Below are 17,965 nucleotides of genomic sequence, written 5' to 3' on the forward strand. Positions count from 1 at the left end.
AGCAGCTAATTTGCGACGGATTTATTACCTCACAAATCGCGGACATGGCACATTTGCACAGGACGAAGAACTTAGACATACTCCGTAACTATCCCGAATTATCGGGGGTCCATAAGTAATAAAAGTCCCGTCCGAATCGGGCCTAAGCTGCAGTCCCTTCCTTCCTTCCAGTTCCTTGTCCTAGTACACCTGCCAGCATCCTCTGTGAACCGATCATAATATCTCTTTTCTTGTGGCTTGTTTTTTTAATCTTCTTCCTACTCCTCACTCCTGGAGTTATACGCTTGCTTCACTGCACACCTGACATTACAGTTTGACTTTGACTTCGCCTAAGGGTCAAACCTGAATCAGCGGTCACCTTACTTCCCTCCAGTTCCCTGTCCTCCAGAATTACACTCTCCTTTAGTCCACCAACCAGGTTGACAATAGCCTTTCCTCAGCTTAGAATACCAATTCTTATAGCCTGCCTCCACCATATCGTATCAGTAGCAGATTAGAAACTCCTATCCCCTATTGCATCAGACACCAAACACCCTCCACTCCAGACGAATCAACTGACACAATGCAAGAGATATTACACACAGTCATTGGACCAGTCTGGTATCGGCAGCAGACTGGTAAATCCACTTCACTCATTGTATCCATGTCAGACATAGTACATCCTGATCCCTGTGACCGCCATCAGGGCCACTGGCAGCCTTTAGTTGGGCCCAGGACAAAGTCATCCAAAAGGGATCCCTATCCAATACATACAATGTAATGAGGACCCAATCAGTGGTGTAGTCTACTTTTTTGAAGCGGGTATACTGTATATTTGAGCATTTTCTGAGGTGGGTATACTGTATATTATATTTGCGCTATTCTAAATAATGGATCAATCAATTTTAAGTGGGTATACTTACATCCCAGAAATTTTGAAGTGGGTATACTGCGTATACCTGCGTTCTACGTAGACTACACCAGTGTTTCTCAACAGGGGTACCGGGGCACCCTGGGGTGCCGCGGGCCACCCTTAGGGGTGCCTCGGAAACGTGGCTGATAAATAAATGATGTAATGTAATACATATTTGTCTAAATTGAAAGTTAATGAAAGTGAAAGCCCATTGGGAAACTCCAACTCCCATTGTCATTGTGATACAGCACTCCACAGCACACAAGTATGCCTCACCCGTGCAAGGGGGCAGCCCTCAGTGGCGCCCCATGGGGAGCAGTGCGGTGGGACGGTACCATGCTCAGGGTACCTCAGTCATGGAGGAGGATGGGGGAGAGCACTGGTTGATTACTCCCCCCACCAACCTGGCGGGTCGGGAGTCGAACCGGAACCCTCTGGGATGCAAGTCTGACGCCCTAACCGCTCACCCATGACTGCCCAATGCTAGTCAGTGGACTCTTTTATCTGCCATTTAAGCACAATAAAGTAAATATAGGTCGCCCCAGTCAACTGCAACTTCGAATGTAGGTCGTGTGACATCTCCAAATGTGTTACTTTTCTAAGCTTGTGTGGTATCAGATGCGATGCCATGTTACGGCTTGTTGGTTTGGGGTGCCTTGAAATTTTTCATGAATTGAAAGGGTGCCTTGCCTACAAAAAGTTTGAGAAACACTGGACTACACCACTGGACCCAATTCTGTGCGCCCGTCTCTCTCTTGGGCCTGGGACAACACCATATCACCATGTCAGTGGCCAAACTAGCACCTCCGCATCCTATAGCATCAGTAGTCAGGAGTCAGCCAGAGCAGAAGGGGCAGCCAAGCCTGCTGCCCTGCTATCACTGCCCAGATTGACACAATGCAAGAGATACTGTATCACACACAATCATTGGACCAGTCTGGTATCGGCAGCAGACTGGTAAATCCACTTTACTCATTGTATCCATGTCAGACATAGTACATCCTGATCCCTGTGACGGCCATCAGGGGCGCTGACAGCTTTAGCTGGGCCCAGGAGAAAGTCATCTAAAAGGGATCCCCACCCAATATAATAAAGCCTACAGTCTAATGAGGACCCAATTCTGACAGCCTTAGTTGGGCCTAGGACAAAGTCATTCAAAAGGGATCCCCAGCCAATACATACAATGTAATGAGGACCCAATTCTTGCCCCCCTCTCCCTTTTGAGCCCAGGACAACTGCCCCCCAGGGCCCCCCACCCAATATCACATTACATTGCATTACATTGCATTTGGCAGACGCTTAATAACCAAAGCGACTTTCAAAAGAAGACATAATCATAGCCAACATCACTAGCAAATACAAAGTGCACAGGAAAAATACAGAACAACAAGTTCATACATTCAATGTAATGAGGAACCAATTCTGAGCCCCTCTTCCTCTCTTGGGCCCGGGACAACTGTCCCCTTTGTGTCCCACCGTATCACCATGTCAGCGGCCAAACTAGCACCTCTGTATCCTATTGCATCAGTGAGAGTGAGCCAGAGCAGAAGGGCAGTGGACTGGAGACTGCTGCCCTGCTATCACCACACCAGATCAAAAGGTGCGATGTGCACACACGAACACACACACACACACACACACATACCTGTACACACTCACAAACACACACGCACACACACGTGCGAACACACACATACACACACACACACACAGACACAGACACACACACACACACACACACACACACACACACACACACACACACGGACACACATGGAAACACACCACACACACACACCTGCCCGGATATTCCACTCATTGCATCAGAGCCGAGTGGCCGGCCTGGCCTGGCTGGCCAAAAGGACTAATCCCCTTGGCCCATCATATCACTGTCAGGATCACAGGCTTCCAGTCCCCAAGGGAGACAGAGCCAGAATAAGCTTGTGTGTGTGTGTGTGTGTGTGTGTGTGTGTGTGTGTGTGTGTGTGTGTGTGTGTGTGTGTGTGTGTGTAGGTATGTGTGTGTGTGTGTGTAGGTATGTGTGTGTGTGTGTGTTGTGTGTTGTGTGTTGTGTGTTGTGTGTGTGTGTGTGTGTGTGTGTGTGTGTGTGTGTGTGTGTGTGTGTGTGTGTGTGTGTGTGTGTGTGTGTGTGTGTGTGTGTGTGTGTGTGTGTGTGTGTGTGTGTGTGTGTGTGTGTGTGTGTGTGTGAGTCAGAATAAGCCAGCAGCCCCTCTCCACACTGGTGAAACGCAAGTGCTTCAGGCCCCCCCTGCAAGCTACCAAGAGTGGGCCCCCGAACGAAAAAAGAGGGCCTAATATCATGTGGAGGGGGACCCGTTTCTTCAAGTCAAGGGCTCATGTGGGCGGGCCCCCACCTCGTATGGGCCCCCGTGCCTCGCATGGGCTGCGGGGGTATACTTAGTTTCCGCCCCTGCCTCTCCATCAGAGGCAGAATAAGCCAGCAGCCCCTCTCCGTCAGAGAGGCCAATAGAGGAGGGGGACAAAAGGGGTCAGTGGTCCCAGGCCCCAGGGGAAAAGGGCCCCCCCCAAAATTGGGGGTCCTCCTTAGTCCAGAGTTACAACCCACAACCCTTCAAACTCCCTGCCACCATTCTCTCTCTCTCACACACACAGACATGCATGCACGCACGCACACAGACACAGAGACAGACACAGAGACAGACACAGACACACACACACACACACACACACACACACACACACACACACACACACACACACACACACACACACACACACACACCTCACACCTGCTGTGCGCTCGGAGGGGCCCCTGCTGTGGTTTGTCTGTCTGGCTGGAGGAGTGTCCTTCTGTCAGCTCTGGTTACCCTTCCAGACACCAGGGGCCAGGGCTGCTTCTAGGTGTTTGGGGGGCACTAGGCAGGTGCAGAGACGGACTTAGGGCCCCCTTTTTCACCATGTTGGTGATGGGAAGAGAGAGGGGATGCTGGAGACCTGCTGTGGAGAGCAGAGCCGCTGAGTGTGTGTGTGTGTGTGTGTGTGTGTGTGTGTGTGTGTGTGTGTGTGTGTGTGTGTGTGTGTGTGTGTGTGTGTGTGTGTGTGTGTGTGTGTGTGTGTGTGTGTGTGTGTGTGTGTGTGTGTGGCACTGAAATTAGTCTTAAGTGAGACTTTGCCACACTCTCAAAGTTGCACTTGCTGTCATTTGAATAGGCAATCATTACCAGGGGGGGCTCTTTCAGCTTGGTGCCCAGGGACAGTTCTAGTGAGTTTGGCGCCCTAGGCCAGTGTTTCCCAAACTTTTTGGATTCGTGTACCCCCTAACCCCTTTCGTTGTGCCATGAGTACCCCCTAACTCATGTTTACATCACCTTTTCTATTCCAATGTTACTATGCTCCATACATTTGTTAATCCCCCCCCCCCCCCCAAGTACCCCCTGCAGTGTGCTCGTGTAACCCTTGTGGTACAGGTACCCCTGGTTGGGAAACACTGCCTTAGGCGAGCACCCCCTTTCCTTTTCATGCATTTCGAAATTGGCCTCTGGCCTAAGTCTTGTACATAACATCAGGCACAGCTGCACCTACATAAACCTACATTTTGAGTACCCATGACTCATCATTGCCAAACTTAAATGTTTTATTTCACTTGACGTTCTAATTCTGTGGGACTTCAGCGATTACTGGTGCCCCCAAGACATTTGGCGCCCTTGGCGACCGCCTTGTTTGCCTATGCCCTAGCGTCGGCCCTGTAGGGGCCTCCTAGACAATTGCCTAGTTTGCTTGCCTGATTGCGACACACCTGCACAAGGCGGCAGCAAAGCGCCCAGACCATCACGGTGAAACAGAGCTGAAATCGACTGGTCTGGGACTAAAGGAGACCAAATTGGACTTCCTCGTCTGTCTGTTCGCTTGATGGGAAATTTGGTGGCTGTGGCCTCTCATTGGCCATGACAAGCACAACTGTGTGATCCAGATTGCATTTTAGGACACAAGAGTTTGTTCTTATTGTGTGGTTTGTTGGTGTACACCAAACACGTATTGTCTGTTCTGGCACGAGGTATGAGGAAAAGAACACCAGTTCCTTACTACCCAGTGTCACCCCCTTTGTAGTGTGCTAAATGCTAATGCATTTCTTCATTGTGTCAATTGACGACTAAGTACATCTTCTTTTGCGTGGATTACTCAAACATTGCATGGAAACTCTGCATGAATCGTCTCATTCAATCAACTATATCTGGATTACTGTTTGCGGTTGAATACCCGAGGCTCATTCACATGCGCCATGTCATGCCTCCCTGCTGGTTTTTATTGACATTGTTCATAATGGGCTATTGTATTTGCCAGTAGCTTTGCTGCATCTCAGCCTTCAGCTTAGCCATAGCCATTTTTATCGCATGCTGTGTTGCAATTTGACTATTGTGTTGAAATTGCCTATTTGACTGCATACATGATCGTACACCATAATTCCATTGTTGTATACGCTGTTGAACGCTATTGTTCCGACTATCAGTCCCTCCAGTTTTTCGCGATTCAGCGATCGCGTGGATTCATGCAAATTCAATGATATTCCGCATAATTTCACGATGCCACGTAATTCCTGTAAAGCCGCATTTTTCCCGCAAATTTTCCCCTTTGTCCCCTTCAACATTCTGTGGCAGGGGTGCTCAATAGGTCGATCGCGGTCGGACACTTAAAAAAAAAAAAAAAAAAAGTTCCCTAAGGATACCAGGCGTCTACACTGTAGGCCTAAATAGACCACAAACACAACGACGTCTTCAGATAAGGAGGATAACTGTCAAGCGCCTCACTCAAGCTCCATAAGTCATAACATCGGAACACAAAAATAGGACGACACGAGACGTTTGCCGATACCGTGCGCTATATGTTCAGTTAGTACAGGCAGCGTCACCACTCGAAAGAAACAGCCACAGAAGAAAGTTGGCTACTTCGATTAGATTTCAATGGCACGCGTTCGAGGGGAGAGTGAACCTGTGAACCTGTTTAACCTGAGTGCAGGCGCGTCTTCTCAAATGGTCTGTTCAGCGCAGCCGCTAGACAGAGAGCGCGCTTTTCGGTCCATTCAGTAGATGTCTCCTTTATTTTTTGGAACTAGGGATGTCTGTAACGTACACGAAGACAATATCATCCACGTGAAAACGCCAAACGCCCGCAAACCGCTGTTCTGTCTACTTCTCACAGCGGCATTAAAAAAGTCCTCCATGAAATCCCAAACCAACATCACTTCAAATAGGTGACAGCAAGCATGCACACATGAAATAACACTTCAGGGAGGGAGAAAATTGCTCTGCACTCATATTAAAGTGAAAAGGGGATTACATAAAATCTGTCCAGAAACCAAGAGGGCATATAAACTCATTCTCTCTGACAGGAGGAGGGCAACATCATGTAGGAACATGACGGCTCTTGTGTTCCTGTATTACAATCAGAGAGTTCAGTGTGGTGTCTTGGAATCAGATGAGCCAATTGAAGTAGACATCTAAATTGGACAGTCTTATTTTCTTTTTTTTCCACTGTAAAAATGTTTTTCTTCTGCACTTTATGAGTGGGTGTGTTATCACTATTGTGATGAACAGCTTTGTAGTGTGACAAGTGTTTTTCTACCGAGTGTTTTTCAACACTTTTGTGTGACAACATATTTGTAGTGTTTTACTCCTAATATTCAAAATGTGGCTGTATGTGCAGTGGTTTTCAGTTACCAAAAAAACCCAGAAAGGGGTGCAAAATCTTTGCAAAAAATGAGAAAATGCCGCAAAATCTTAGCAAAAAATGAGAAAATGCCGCCACAAAATCAGACATTTTGACCGCAAAAATCACAAAATCGCAGTGCAAAATCCTGGAGGGACTGACTATGGTGTTGTGCTTTGGGTGTAAGATCACTGTTGTAGCCTACACTGTTGAGCGTATGCTATTGTTCCCACTATGCTGGTGTTGTACTTTTTTTTGTGTAAGATCACTGTGCAGCTCGCCATAGCCATTTTTTAGATTGCATGTTGTGTTGCACTTTGCCTATTTGACTACATGCATGATCATTCACCATAATTCCATTGATGTATTGCTGTACTGTGGTGGTGTTTGTGGTGCTTTTTTGTGTAAGAGGTGGGGGGGGGGGTGGTCCTTGACTTGAAGAAATGGAGCCCCTCCACTTGATATTAGACCCTCTTTTTTTGTTCAGGGGCCATTCTTGGTAGCTTGCAGGGTAGCCTAAAGTACTGGTGTTACGCCAGTGGCAGCTCGACAGTGATTTTGACATCTCTGGCTATTGTGCTAGTAGCCCTACTGTATCTTAGCCTCAAGCCATAGCCATAGCCATTTTTAGATCGCATGTTGTGTTGCACTTTGCCTATTTGACTAATAATTCGACGAATAATTCCGAATAATTCCACTGATGTATTGCTGTACTGTTGTGGTATTCTACTTTTTGTGTAAGATCACTGTTGTTCGCTGTTGAAAGCATGCTATTGCTCCTTCTGTGGTGGTATTGTGCATTTTTGTGTGAGATCACTATGCAGCTAGACAGTGTTTTTGACACCTCTGGCTACTGTGCTAGCCCTAGTATCTTACGGTAGGGACACATAGACATAAATTTGGCCAAGCGAAGCGAACTTCGCCATTCATTCCTATGAGAGAGATGAAGGTAAGCGAACAGGAGTGAAGCGCAGCGAAATTATTAAATCAAGTTCAATATTATGCAAATGAGGAGCAAATTCGCCTGTGGCGGACCAATCAAATCACCTACATAACTGTTCCATTCCATTTGATTCGTTGAGACGATCTGATGACGGTTGAGCTGTCAAAATGGAACACTGAATTTCACCTCTCTTCGCCTCACTTGTTTCGCCTGCTATGTGTCCCTAACGTAGGCCTAAACCTCAAGCCATAGCCATAGCCAATTTTTAGATCGCATGTTGTGTTGCACTTTACCTATTTGACGGCATACATGATCATACACCATAATTCCGTTCCTGTACTGTGGTGATGGTGGTGGTGGTATTGTGCTTTTTTGTGTAAGATCACTGTTGTGCAGCTCTTCAGAGCTTGCTGTTGAGACTGAATCTTTGGGGCTTTCGACAAGTTGCTTCAGCTGAGCCATAGCCATTTTTTAGATTGCATGTTGTGTTGCACTTTGCCTATTTGACTGCATACATGATCATACACCATAATTCCATTGTTGTATTGTTGTACTGTGGTGGTGGTGGTGGTGTTGTGCTTTTTTGTGTAAGATCACTGTGCAGCATTTCAGTGTTTGCTGTTGAGAGAGTGTCTTTAGGACTTTTCGACAAGTTGGGTAAGATCAAAACTCTCCAGATCAAAGCTTTTCGCAGGCCATCAGAAAGCAAACAGAACAGGCTTCTAGATGAATAACAGACACACAGAATGAACAGAAAAGCTCCAAACCCACGTTTGCGGTCGGTTCAATTAAAGATAAGGCTATTCTGCCGTTCAAGTTCAGAGCAATATTAAACCTTTCAAATGAAGCGCTCTCGTTAAAAGTTTCTCTTTTTAACTTCTACATCAACTTTGACTGCTCCGCCTCGTGAAGGGTTTCAAATGCTCGTTCTGTGTGACTGTCAAGGGCCCGTGAGACCGACGGCAGATAAACCCAGTCACTGAAAAGGTCACCGAGCAAGAGATGTGAACACAGCCCTTTCCCTCACGACATCTTCCTCGACTGACTTAATAAAGCTGCCTTTAATTGATCAGGTCTTCGCTCTCTGTCACTCTGTGATTGATGAAGTCTTATCCGCTCGCTGGAGAGAGATGTATTTCTTTCCCTCCAGAGTCTGTTTCCCTCAAGACGTGATATTATTTGACAGGCTTATTAGATGCACATCAGTGCGCCTCTCACTGCTCTGTGTTTCAAATGTTAGCTATTCTCCCTTCAGAGACATGCTAGTCAGCTGACTGGCTCTCTGCCCAGAGTTTTCATTTAGCTGTCTGGACACATCAAAGCAGAGTGTGAGACGAACTGATGTTTCATTCAGTCAGATGCTCAAGTACTGTATGCATCTGGGGAAGCCGTCCAATGGCCCAGTGGTTAAGGAGATGGGCTTTAGATAGATCAGAGGGTTGCAGGTTCAAATCCCACCCGAACCTTCCACGTCCTATCTCACTCCATGGCTGCAGAGGTTCCCTTGAGCAAAGCACCTAAACCAACACTGCTCCAGGGACTGCAACCAATACCCTGTACATAACTATAGGTCGATATGGATAAAAAGCACCAGCTAAGTGTGATGTAATGTAATGTAAAGTGTGCATGCTGAAGTAGAGAGACAGAATCATATATTAGAAGGAGGATCTCAGCCTAATGATTTGAGACTGCTACTGCTGGTATAACGGATGCAACCACCAAGTGTTCGGCAGAGAACGTTAGTAAACCTCCCTCCCAAAATCCAATAAAGCATCGGTAGTGCTGAGCTACCTGTCTGGATCTTTTGCTCAGCGGTATCGTGCTGTGCCTTCCAAGGCCCGAACTGGAGCATTGATTGGTAGGTGGCGTGTTAAAGCACAGGATGACCTCGTTAAACTGAGTTTATACTGTACAGCTTTTTACTGAAGAGCGATTATAACGGGGGGAAACGGCTGAAAATCCTGTTCTCATTGGTAGCTTTCTTTTTGCTGAATAAGATCGATTCTGTAGGCTATATACCATTCTTCTGTGGATTTTGAAAAGTCATTTATTTTTAAAATGTATTTACATTTTTAACTTGTCAGATTTACCCAAAAGGATTTAAAACTTTGCGTCTTAACTGTAGGCTTTGCCCATCCATACACACCTGAGGAGTGTGAGAGAAAGGTGAACAAGTAGAGACAGAAAAACAAATTCTCCTCTTCTTCTTAAAAATGAATTTTAAACCTTCCCACCAGTGAATTGTCAGCATATCAGCTCCTCTCTCTCTTTTTAAATTTCTTCTTTGCCTACAGCTGTATTTGCTTTATTTATGAAGCTATTCATTTATTTATCTCCCTAACCGCCTGTAATCCTAGCTGTATGTTTTACTTTTTAATTGGCCCGTTTATATTCTCTGGCTTTTATACTCCGGTGTATTATTTTGCCTCTGTTTAATGTTTGATTTGCCTTTTCTGATCTCCGGCTCTCTTCATTCACCTGAGCCCCGTACTTTAATTGTGTGTCACTGACAAGCTGCCAGCTCTTTGCATCGCGTGTCTTCGCGCCGCGTCTCGTCGCGTCTCTTCACGTGCTGCAATATCTTGCCAGAGCAGTGCAACACACAGGCCAGGACTGGTGATCTGGTATATAGAGCATTTTCCCGGTGGGCCTTCAGGGGTCAATGCTTGTGTTTTTGTTTTTGTTTGCTTGTTTAGAAATGTTTCCTTAGAGACCGGCCCACAATTTAGATAGAGCGGTATTCTTAATATCAGTTGACTGGGTCTATTAAGGAGTGGGGATGAGAGAGGGGCTGTTCTGTGTACACACACCAATTTCTAATTACACCAAAAGCAAAGATGGGTGCTCGTCTAGGGCACCAAATTGAGTAGAACCGGCCCTGGTGGAGATGAGGGAGGGGCTGTTCTGTGTCAAAAATGCCCGGGCCGCTTTTATGGTCCCAGCCAGCTCTGGCAACACATGAAGGGATCCTGATGTGATGTGATGTGATGTGATGTGATGTGATGCGATACGGGCTGGAATTTGTCACTGCCTCTCCTACTACTAATCCTGCCGCTGGGGAAGACAGACACGATAGCATCTCCTCGCTCTCTGCCTGCCTGCCTGCCTTTCAACAAAAGGCCACAATCTCTATTTTATTTTTTGTTGTGGTCTGTTTGTGTTTCTTGAGCCTATCTGTCTCCATGGGAATTATTACTTGGGAGTTTCGGTGCACTTGTTGCATCGTTGTGTTCCAGGGCCGGAGCTACAGGGAGGGCGAGCAGGGCATTTGCCCCTGGGCCCAGCCAGGGCACTCTTGCATTGATGGTGGGGGCCCAATTGTTATCTTGTCAGGTCATATAGGGCGCCCGATAAGTGTTTTGCCCTGGGGCCCTGTTCACAATTGTTCTGCCACTGTTGTGTTCTCTCCTGCATGTCGTACTATTATTTGTCAGTAAGGGTTGTCATGGTAATATGAACATAGTGTCAGTGTTGCCAGATTGGGCTGTTTCCCGCCCAATTGGGGCTGCTTGGGATGGCCATCTGCGGGTAAAAATGACATTTTGCAAGAAAACCCGCCCAATTGATTTCCCCATAGAAATCAATAGAATTGGGCGGGATTTAGTGCTTCCAGGCGGGTTTTGAGCATTTTTTGGGCTTGAAATCATCAGCCTCATCTGGCAACCCTGCATAGTGTTTGTGTTTCCAGTTCCTTGTGTGTTTCCCATCGGGATTCACAAAAACTAGGGTGCTTCGTCCGGACGTGCCTACGTCATCAGTGATGCGCGTCCTCGCTGCCAAACTGCAGTGGGCACTGCACTCGGACTCACTAGTTTCAAACAAGCGATTTAGGGTTAGGTTTAGGGTTAAGGTTAGGGTTAGGGTTAGGTTCAGGGTTAAGCTTAGGTTTAGGGTTAGGGTTAAGGTTAGGGTTAGGTTTAGGGTTAAGGATAAGATTAGGGATGGTATGGATGGTTGTCATGGCGACGAATCAAACATTGTCGGCAACAAGGACGCGCATAGCTATTGTGAGGCACGTAATAGCGCCTCTGGACGAAGCAACCTAGAATTTGTTTGTACCGTTTCTCATCTGGGGTCCACATCCACGGTCCATTTGTCAGCTGCCGCAGTATAGTCCAGTCTCCCTGGTTGACTCCCATGTCATACTATTATCATTTGTCAGTTGGTAAGGGTTTTTATGGTAATGTGAACATAGTGTATGTGCAGTGGTGTAGTGGGGATTTTTAAAGTGGGGGTACGCGATTTTTAACGTCTTCAAATAATTAGGCAACTTATCATGTAAAACCCCCAACTGTCCTTGATCTATCGTCATTGCTTCTCCATTTTCATCTATTTGGTCAATCACCTACAATACTGCTATAACCTCATTCCATTTTGTATTCAAACATGGACAGAATATCTTGTTTAACCCCTTAAGACGCGGCTTTATACATTTGTTGTTACCAGTATGGTAATGACCAAGTCGTGGTGCATTACTAAAGGGCATGTGTTGTGTCATAGTATTGTAGTGCTATGGTAGTTACATTTCAGTGACTATTACAGCGTGCCACTGGAGGTACAGCGCGCATTAAGGGGCTACATCTCACTTCAGGAGAAGTGGGTGGACTGGGGGTCTGGGGTGCTACCTTGCTACTAAACAGGCACAGCAAGAATGATTGAAATCTGTGTCAGTCGGGTCCCAAAGTGTCTGATTTCACGTGAAATGACCCTGATCCTGCCACTGGGGAAAGACACGATAGCAACTCCTCGCTCGCTGCCTGCCTTTCAACAAAAGGCCACAATATCTATTTTATTTTTGTCGTGGTCTGTTGTGTTTCTTGAGCCTATCTGTCTTCATGGGTATTACTTGGGAGTTTCAGTGAACTTGTTGCATCGTTGTGTTCTTTCCTGCATGTCATACTATTATTTGTCATTTGGTAAGGGTTGTCATCAGGGAAGCTGACAGGGAGGAGGGGGTGGGGGGGTAGGTGGGCAAAGGGGTAATTTTTCCCGGGCCCAGGGAGAGAGGGGCCCCAGAATTGGTCCCTCACTACATTGTATATATTGGGTTTGGGCCCCTTTCAGATGTATTTGTCCCGGGCCCAGCAAAAGCTGTCAGCGGCCCTGGTTGTCATGGTAATATGAACATAGTGTTTGTGTTTCCATTTCCTTGTGCGTTTCCCCGTCTGGGATCCACAGCCACGGTCCATTGGTCAGCTGCTACAGTGTAGTCTCCCTTGTGGACATAACTGCCAGATGTCTAAATACTGTAATAATACAGTACTCCTCGTTGTTTATTTGTCTTTATTTGATTATTTTCTTGTTTATCATGACAAAGCTGCATTATCCTCTACACGGTGTTATAATCTTCAAGGACCTTCAAGGATACCATTTATTTTAACAACACGATTTCAAAAATCCTCTTATCAAAAAATCCTTGTATGCTACCTTTACGGTTTGGAAGTGAAGATGTAGTGTGCCTGAACGAGTTGTAAAGGGGTAGTGCAATTTTTCTTTATTCTTTATTTCTTAACGATGTTGCTGCTGCTGTACTACACTCATTTGTCTGCAGTAAAAGTTGAGAACGCCTCATTTAGGGATCCAATGTGGGGATGCCAATGCACCACTGCATCCCCCTTTCTGGCACTTTCTGGTAGTGAGGAAGTGTGTACTGAGATGTATGGCCTTTCTCCTACACCAAGGAGGGGCCCTTCAGGCAAACATACACTGTGCAGCTTTTGCCACGATCTTGCCACGATTTGTCACTTGCACAACTTTTTGGGAATCGGGGCCGATTTCTTGCTCAATCTGGGGTCAATCATGAGTCTTGCATTGTGTAGTGTACAGTACAAGCGATTTCACCACACGAGCAGCTTGTGATTTTCGTCGCAGCAAAACTGTTTGGGACCAGACTATTTCACTCTTAACGGTTCTCCCTCTCCTCTGTCTGTCTGTCTGGTCCCTGCAGAACCGGTTCCACCTGCAGATGGAAAGTGAAGGTGTAGTGAGGAAGAGATGTTTGTACAGTGGCCTTTCTCCTATGCCAAGGAGGAGCCCTTATGCCAGGCATACACTGTGCAACTTTTGCCCCGATTTGTCACTCGCACAAATTTTTGGGAATCGAGCCGATGTCTCGCTCAATCGGAGGTCAATCATGAGTCTTGCATTGTGTAGTGTACATGGGGTAACGACAAATGATTTCACCTCACGACCAGCTTGCGATAGGGTTGCAAGAAAATCTAAACTGTTTGGTGCCTCAATCTAACGGTTCTCTCTCTGTCTGTCTGTCTGGTCCATACAGAACCGGTTCCACCTACAGATGGTGACAGGCCCCAGATATGATTTAACGTTATTTCTCACCCCTGAGCTAACGGTTCTCCCTCTCCTCTGTCTGTCTGGTCCCCTGCAGAACCGGTTCCACCTGCAGATGGAAAGTGAAGGTGTAGTGATCAAAACTCTAACAGTTCTCCCCCTCCTCTGTCTGTCTGGTCCTTGCAGAACCGGTTCCACCTGCAGATGGTGACGGGCGTGCCCCCGTCGGGCCTGGCGGAGCTGCTGCTGGCGGTGCTGCGCCGTAGCGGCTGGCGCGAGGGCATGGCCGTGCTGTGCCGCGGCTGGGAGGAGGTGGGCCTGCTGGACCTGCTGGGCCCCATCGGCGCCCCCGAGTGGCCGAGCGGAGACACGCCGTGGCACCTGCGCGCCGCGCTGGACCTGTCCCACATGGCCTCCCCGTCAGACGAGGCCGTCTCGGACTTCCTGTCGCGGCACCTGCTGCTGGAGGACCCCTCGCCGCCGGCGTCGGTACTGCTGTTCGGGTCGGACCCGCAGTGCGCCGCCTCCGTGCTGCGTGCCGCCCACGAGCTGGGGCTGGCGCTGCCCGCCGTGCACTGGATCATGGGATACCCGCTGAGCCCGGACATGCTGCACACCATCGGGCTGCCGCTGGGGCTGCTGGCGTACGGCGAGGTGGACCGCAAGCCACTCGACTACTACATCCGCGACGCGCTGCAGCTCGTCAACAGGGCCGTCGCCGCGGCAACCGTGGTGCGGCCCGACCTGGCGCTGATCCAGAACATGGTGAACTGCTACGACAAGCCCAACAAGCACGAGCTGCCCTCGTCCGGGCAGTACCTGGCACGGTGAGTAGTATGCAACAAGCTCGAGCTGCCATCCTCCGGCCAGTACCTGGCACTGTGAGTAGTATGCAACAAGCAAGAGTTGCCGTCTTCCGGGCAGTACCTGGCACGGTGAGTGAGTGGTTACCGTGTGTGCTCCACAAGCTAATTTTTTTACACCTTTTATTATTACACCTTTATTATTTACGCCTTTACCTTTATTCAGATAGCACAGTGAGTGTGACAGGAAGTGAGAGGGATCAGGTTGAGAAACGGCTTAATGGTACGGTGTAATGGTACGGTGTAATGGTACAGCGTAATGGTACAGCGTAATGGGACGGTGTAATGGTACAGCGTAATGGTACAGCGTAATGGGACGGTGTAATGGTACAGCGTAATGGTACAGCGTAATGGGACGGTGTAATGCAGGGGTCAGGAACCTATGGCTCTAGAGCCACATGTGGCTCTTTTGGGAACTGTATATGGCTCTTACTTATCTAGGCTTGCCAACCATCCCTTGAAATATGAATTCGTCCTGTATTTATAAATAAAAGTACGGGTTCCATATTGAGTTGAAGCAGGACATGGAAGGTTAAAATGTGCAGGAAATTACATCTAAGAAAGTTTTTCAAGGGGAGGACTCCCAGACCCTTGCCATAATGAAGTCAACAGTTGGCAACCCTATACTTACCTATTATCAGTAAAACTAATAACTTGACAGCACAGTGTTAAGTTGTTGGGCTCAATTGAAATACATGGTTTTAATTGTATTCAGTGTTTTTAAAATGGTATGGCTCTCGCGAAAATGTATTTTTTAAAAATCGGCGTTTATGGCTCTCTCCAGCAAAAAGGTTCCTGACCCCTGGTGTAATGGTACGACACTCTAGCACACTGGCCACCTGCAGAATTTTAGACTGACTTTTGAAGCCACTGTTAGGGTAATATGAATATTCACTGTCTTGTTTTAATGCTTATCTGGATTTATATACAGTACGTATACTGTGAAATATTGACACTTTTTACTGTGTTCATCTTTTCTGTCCTGATTGGGGTTATAAGACCTCAGAGATTTTGCTTTAAATAAGACGAGACAGAAACATCAGCTAAAGATACAGTTACTGTCCAATAAAATCCATACAGGAACACCTTGTAATTTCACAGTGTCAGCTAATAAGTATTTCCCATTTCGCTGCCAAGAGTCAATCAACTGCCAAGCTGTGCGCATGGTGTTTATGTTGGAGCATCATGTTTCCCTGTGGATAGAACCTGGCCAGGGCTGGGCTGGGCTGGGGGGGGAAATAGGGCCCTGGGCAATTTTGGCTTAAAGGGGCCCCTCATAATTAGCGGTGCAGAAACTGACTCACCAGTGGGTCCCGCACCCTCGTGGGCCCATATTTTCAGAAATGTAAAAAAAAAAACCTGTTTATTTTTTTAAACATATCTGAAAATAGGGGCCCACGAGCTTGCAGGGCCCACTGGGAAATGCCCGGTATGCCAGATGCCCAGTCCTGGCCTTATTAGCCCCAGATAGACGTGTGAAGAAGGCATTTGGATATGCCTGCTGGGAGCCTCGCCAAGTGCAACGACTTCTTTTAATCATGCTAATTTAGGGTATAGCGTTTAAGGTCATTGCATGTGCCAAGCCAAGGCATACTGACTGTCAGCAAACAAAAATGCTTTGGTTGTAGTAAGAAGGTTACATGATATTTTGATGTTTATCTGCCATACATTATAGCATAATAAAACAGGTCAAGTAAATTACATTTATATGCAAACCTAGCCACCGGAGGAGTTTAAAACTCCTCATTTAAGTAAGCTGCAGCATATATTCATAAGCAATACTCAGCAGTGGGGATGCATTGGTATGGCCTTCAGACTATACAGTAGAGAGAGAGAGAGAGAGAGGGAGTGTGTGTGTGTGTGTGTGTGTGTGTGTGTGTGGGCGTGCGTGCGTGCGTGCGTGCGTGCGTGCGTGCGTGCGTGCGTGTGTGTGTTCGATCTGTTTCCGACTTTCCTTGAGGCCTACAAGAGATATTAAACTTTCCTCTGAGAGTGTATGTTTCCCCGTTTTCAAAAAGTTTGAATTTTAAAGTTAATATCTGAAAGTCAGATGCTGCCCCGGCAGGAGGGGAACAGTAGTTTGAGGACACTTCCCTTTCTTTTTATTGACAGAGCTGTACTGCAAGTTGCTTGAGTTAAATATGAATGGTCCTCTTATGTCTCTTTTCCACTGCCGGTTTTCTGGCAGGCCTACAGCTCGACACAGCGTGACTCGGCCTCCACTTTTTGCTTTTCGATTGAGCTATGTCATGCCTATTCAAAAAGCAAAAAGTGGCGGCCGAGTCACGCTTTCTCGAGCTGTAGGCCTACTAGAAAACCCCTCAGTGGAAAAGAGGCTATCGGCCTATTGGCCATTCGGATAGATCTTCACAATCATTTATATACTATGCAGTTGATAACTTGTAGTTAGCATGATTTATTAATCCTTTTCCTGCATCGTGCATTAGTACAACATTCATAAACATAATATCTGTCTTCTTATCTGGTGGCTGTCATTTTCTTCATGTTTGTTGATCTGTATACAGTAGATTGAGATTACATTAGATTCTTTATTGTCCCATAGGGATATTTGCTTTCACATCAGACTGTTCAGTTCCATCAGGTTAGATCTTGTAGTACACATCTCATTTGCTATACATATAGACACCATTTTCACACATAGACACATAAACATCCTCAGACATTCACATACAGTACAATACATATACACACATCTATTCATATACACTCCAATAAACACTCCTCTTCATACATTCCTCCCCTCCACACAACCCATCCATTTTTATTTAATTTTATTCTACCCTCCCCCTCATTTACCCAGCTATGCCACCAGCTATGCAGCTCCTCTCATTCCCAGCTATGTCACCACGCATACATTAGTCCATACATACCACATGTTGTTTCATCCCTGCATTGCCCCAAACTGTCACCATATACCCGTCATATGGCATCCTGTGGGCCTTTTCCCTCCAACCTCTTGAGCATGCCTATCTGTTGCTTTTAGCCTCACTCACAGAGCAGCCACAAGACTCAAGGCAGTCTAGTTTTTTGGGTCGAGTAGATCATTTTGAGTTATGAAGTCAGTGACCTGTTTTCAGACTTCCCTTAGACTGTGGCCTTCTTTAATAAACATGACCTTTACTGAAGGGCAGACTGAAATACCAGGGGAGAGGATTCATGATACACTACGTAGCTTGTTGAACCAACTGTCTAAAAATGTAGAAAAATTCTGTATTATCTGCTTAACAAAAAAGTAACTATGAAAAATGCAGAATCCAAAAAATAGCCCAG

The 17,965-nt window shown here is 46.7% G+C and overlaps 1 protein-coding gene across 1 annotated transcript in view; it reads left to right on the plus strand.

Moving 5' to 3' along the window:
• The window catches only part of grin3bb (glutamate receptor, ionotropic, N-methyl-D-aspartate 3Bb), a 316,957-nt gene that overhangs the window by 188,484 nt on the left and 110,508 nt on the right, over positions 1-17,965 (plus strand). The window contains exon 2 of the mRNA XM_063200371.1: positions 13,998-14,638. Within this exon, the coding sequence (XP_063056441.1) occupies positions 13,998-14,638 (641 nt within the window). The remainder of the gene's footprint in view (positions 1-13,997; positions 14,639-17,965) is intronic.

This window comes from Engraulis encrasicolus, chromosome 6 (assembly GCF_034702125.1).
Source record: "Engraulis encrasicolus isolate BLACKSEA-1 chromosome 6, IST_EnEncr_1.0, whole genome shotgun sequence".
In the NCBI taxonomy this organism is placed as follows: Eukaryota; Metazoa; Chordata; class Actinopteri; order Clupeiformes; family Engraulidae; genus Engraulis; species Engraulis encrasicolus.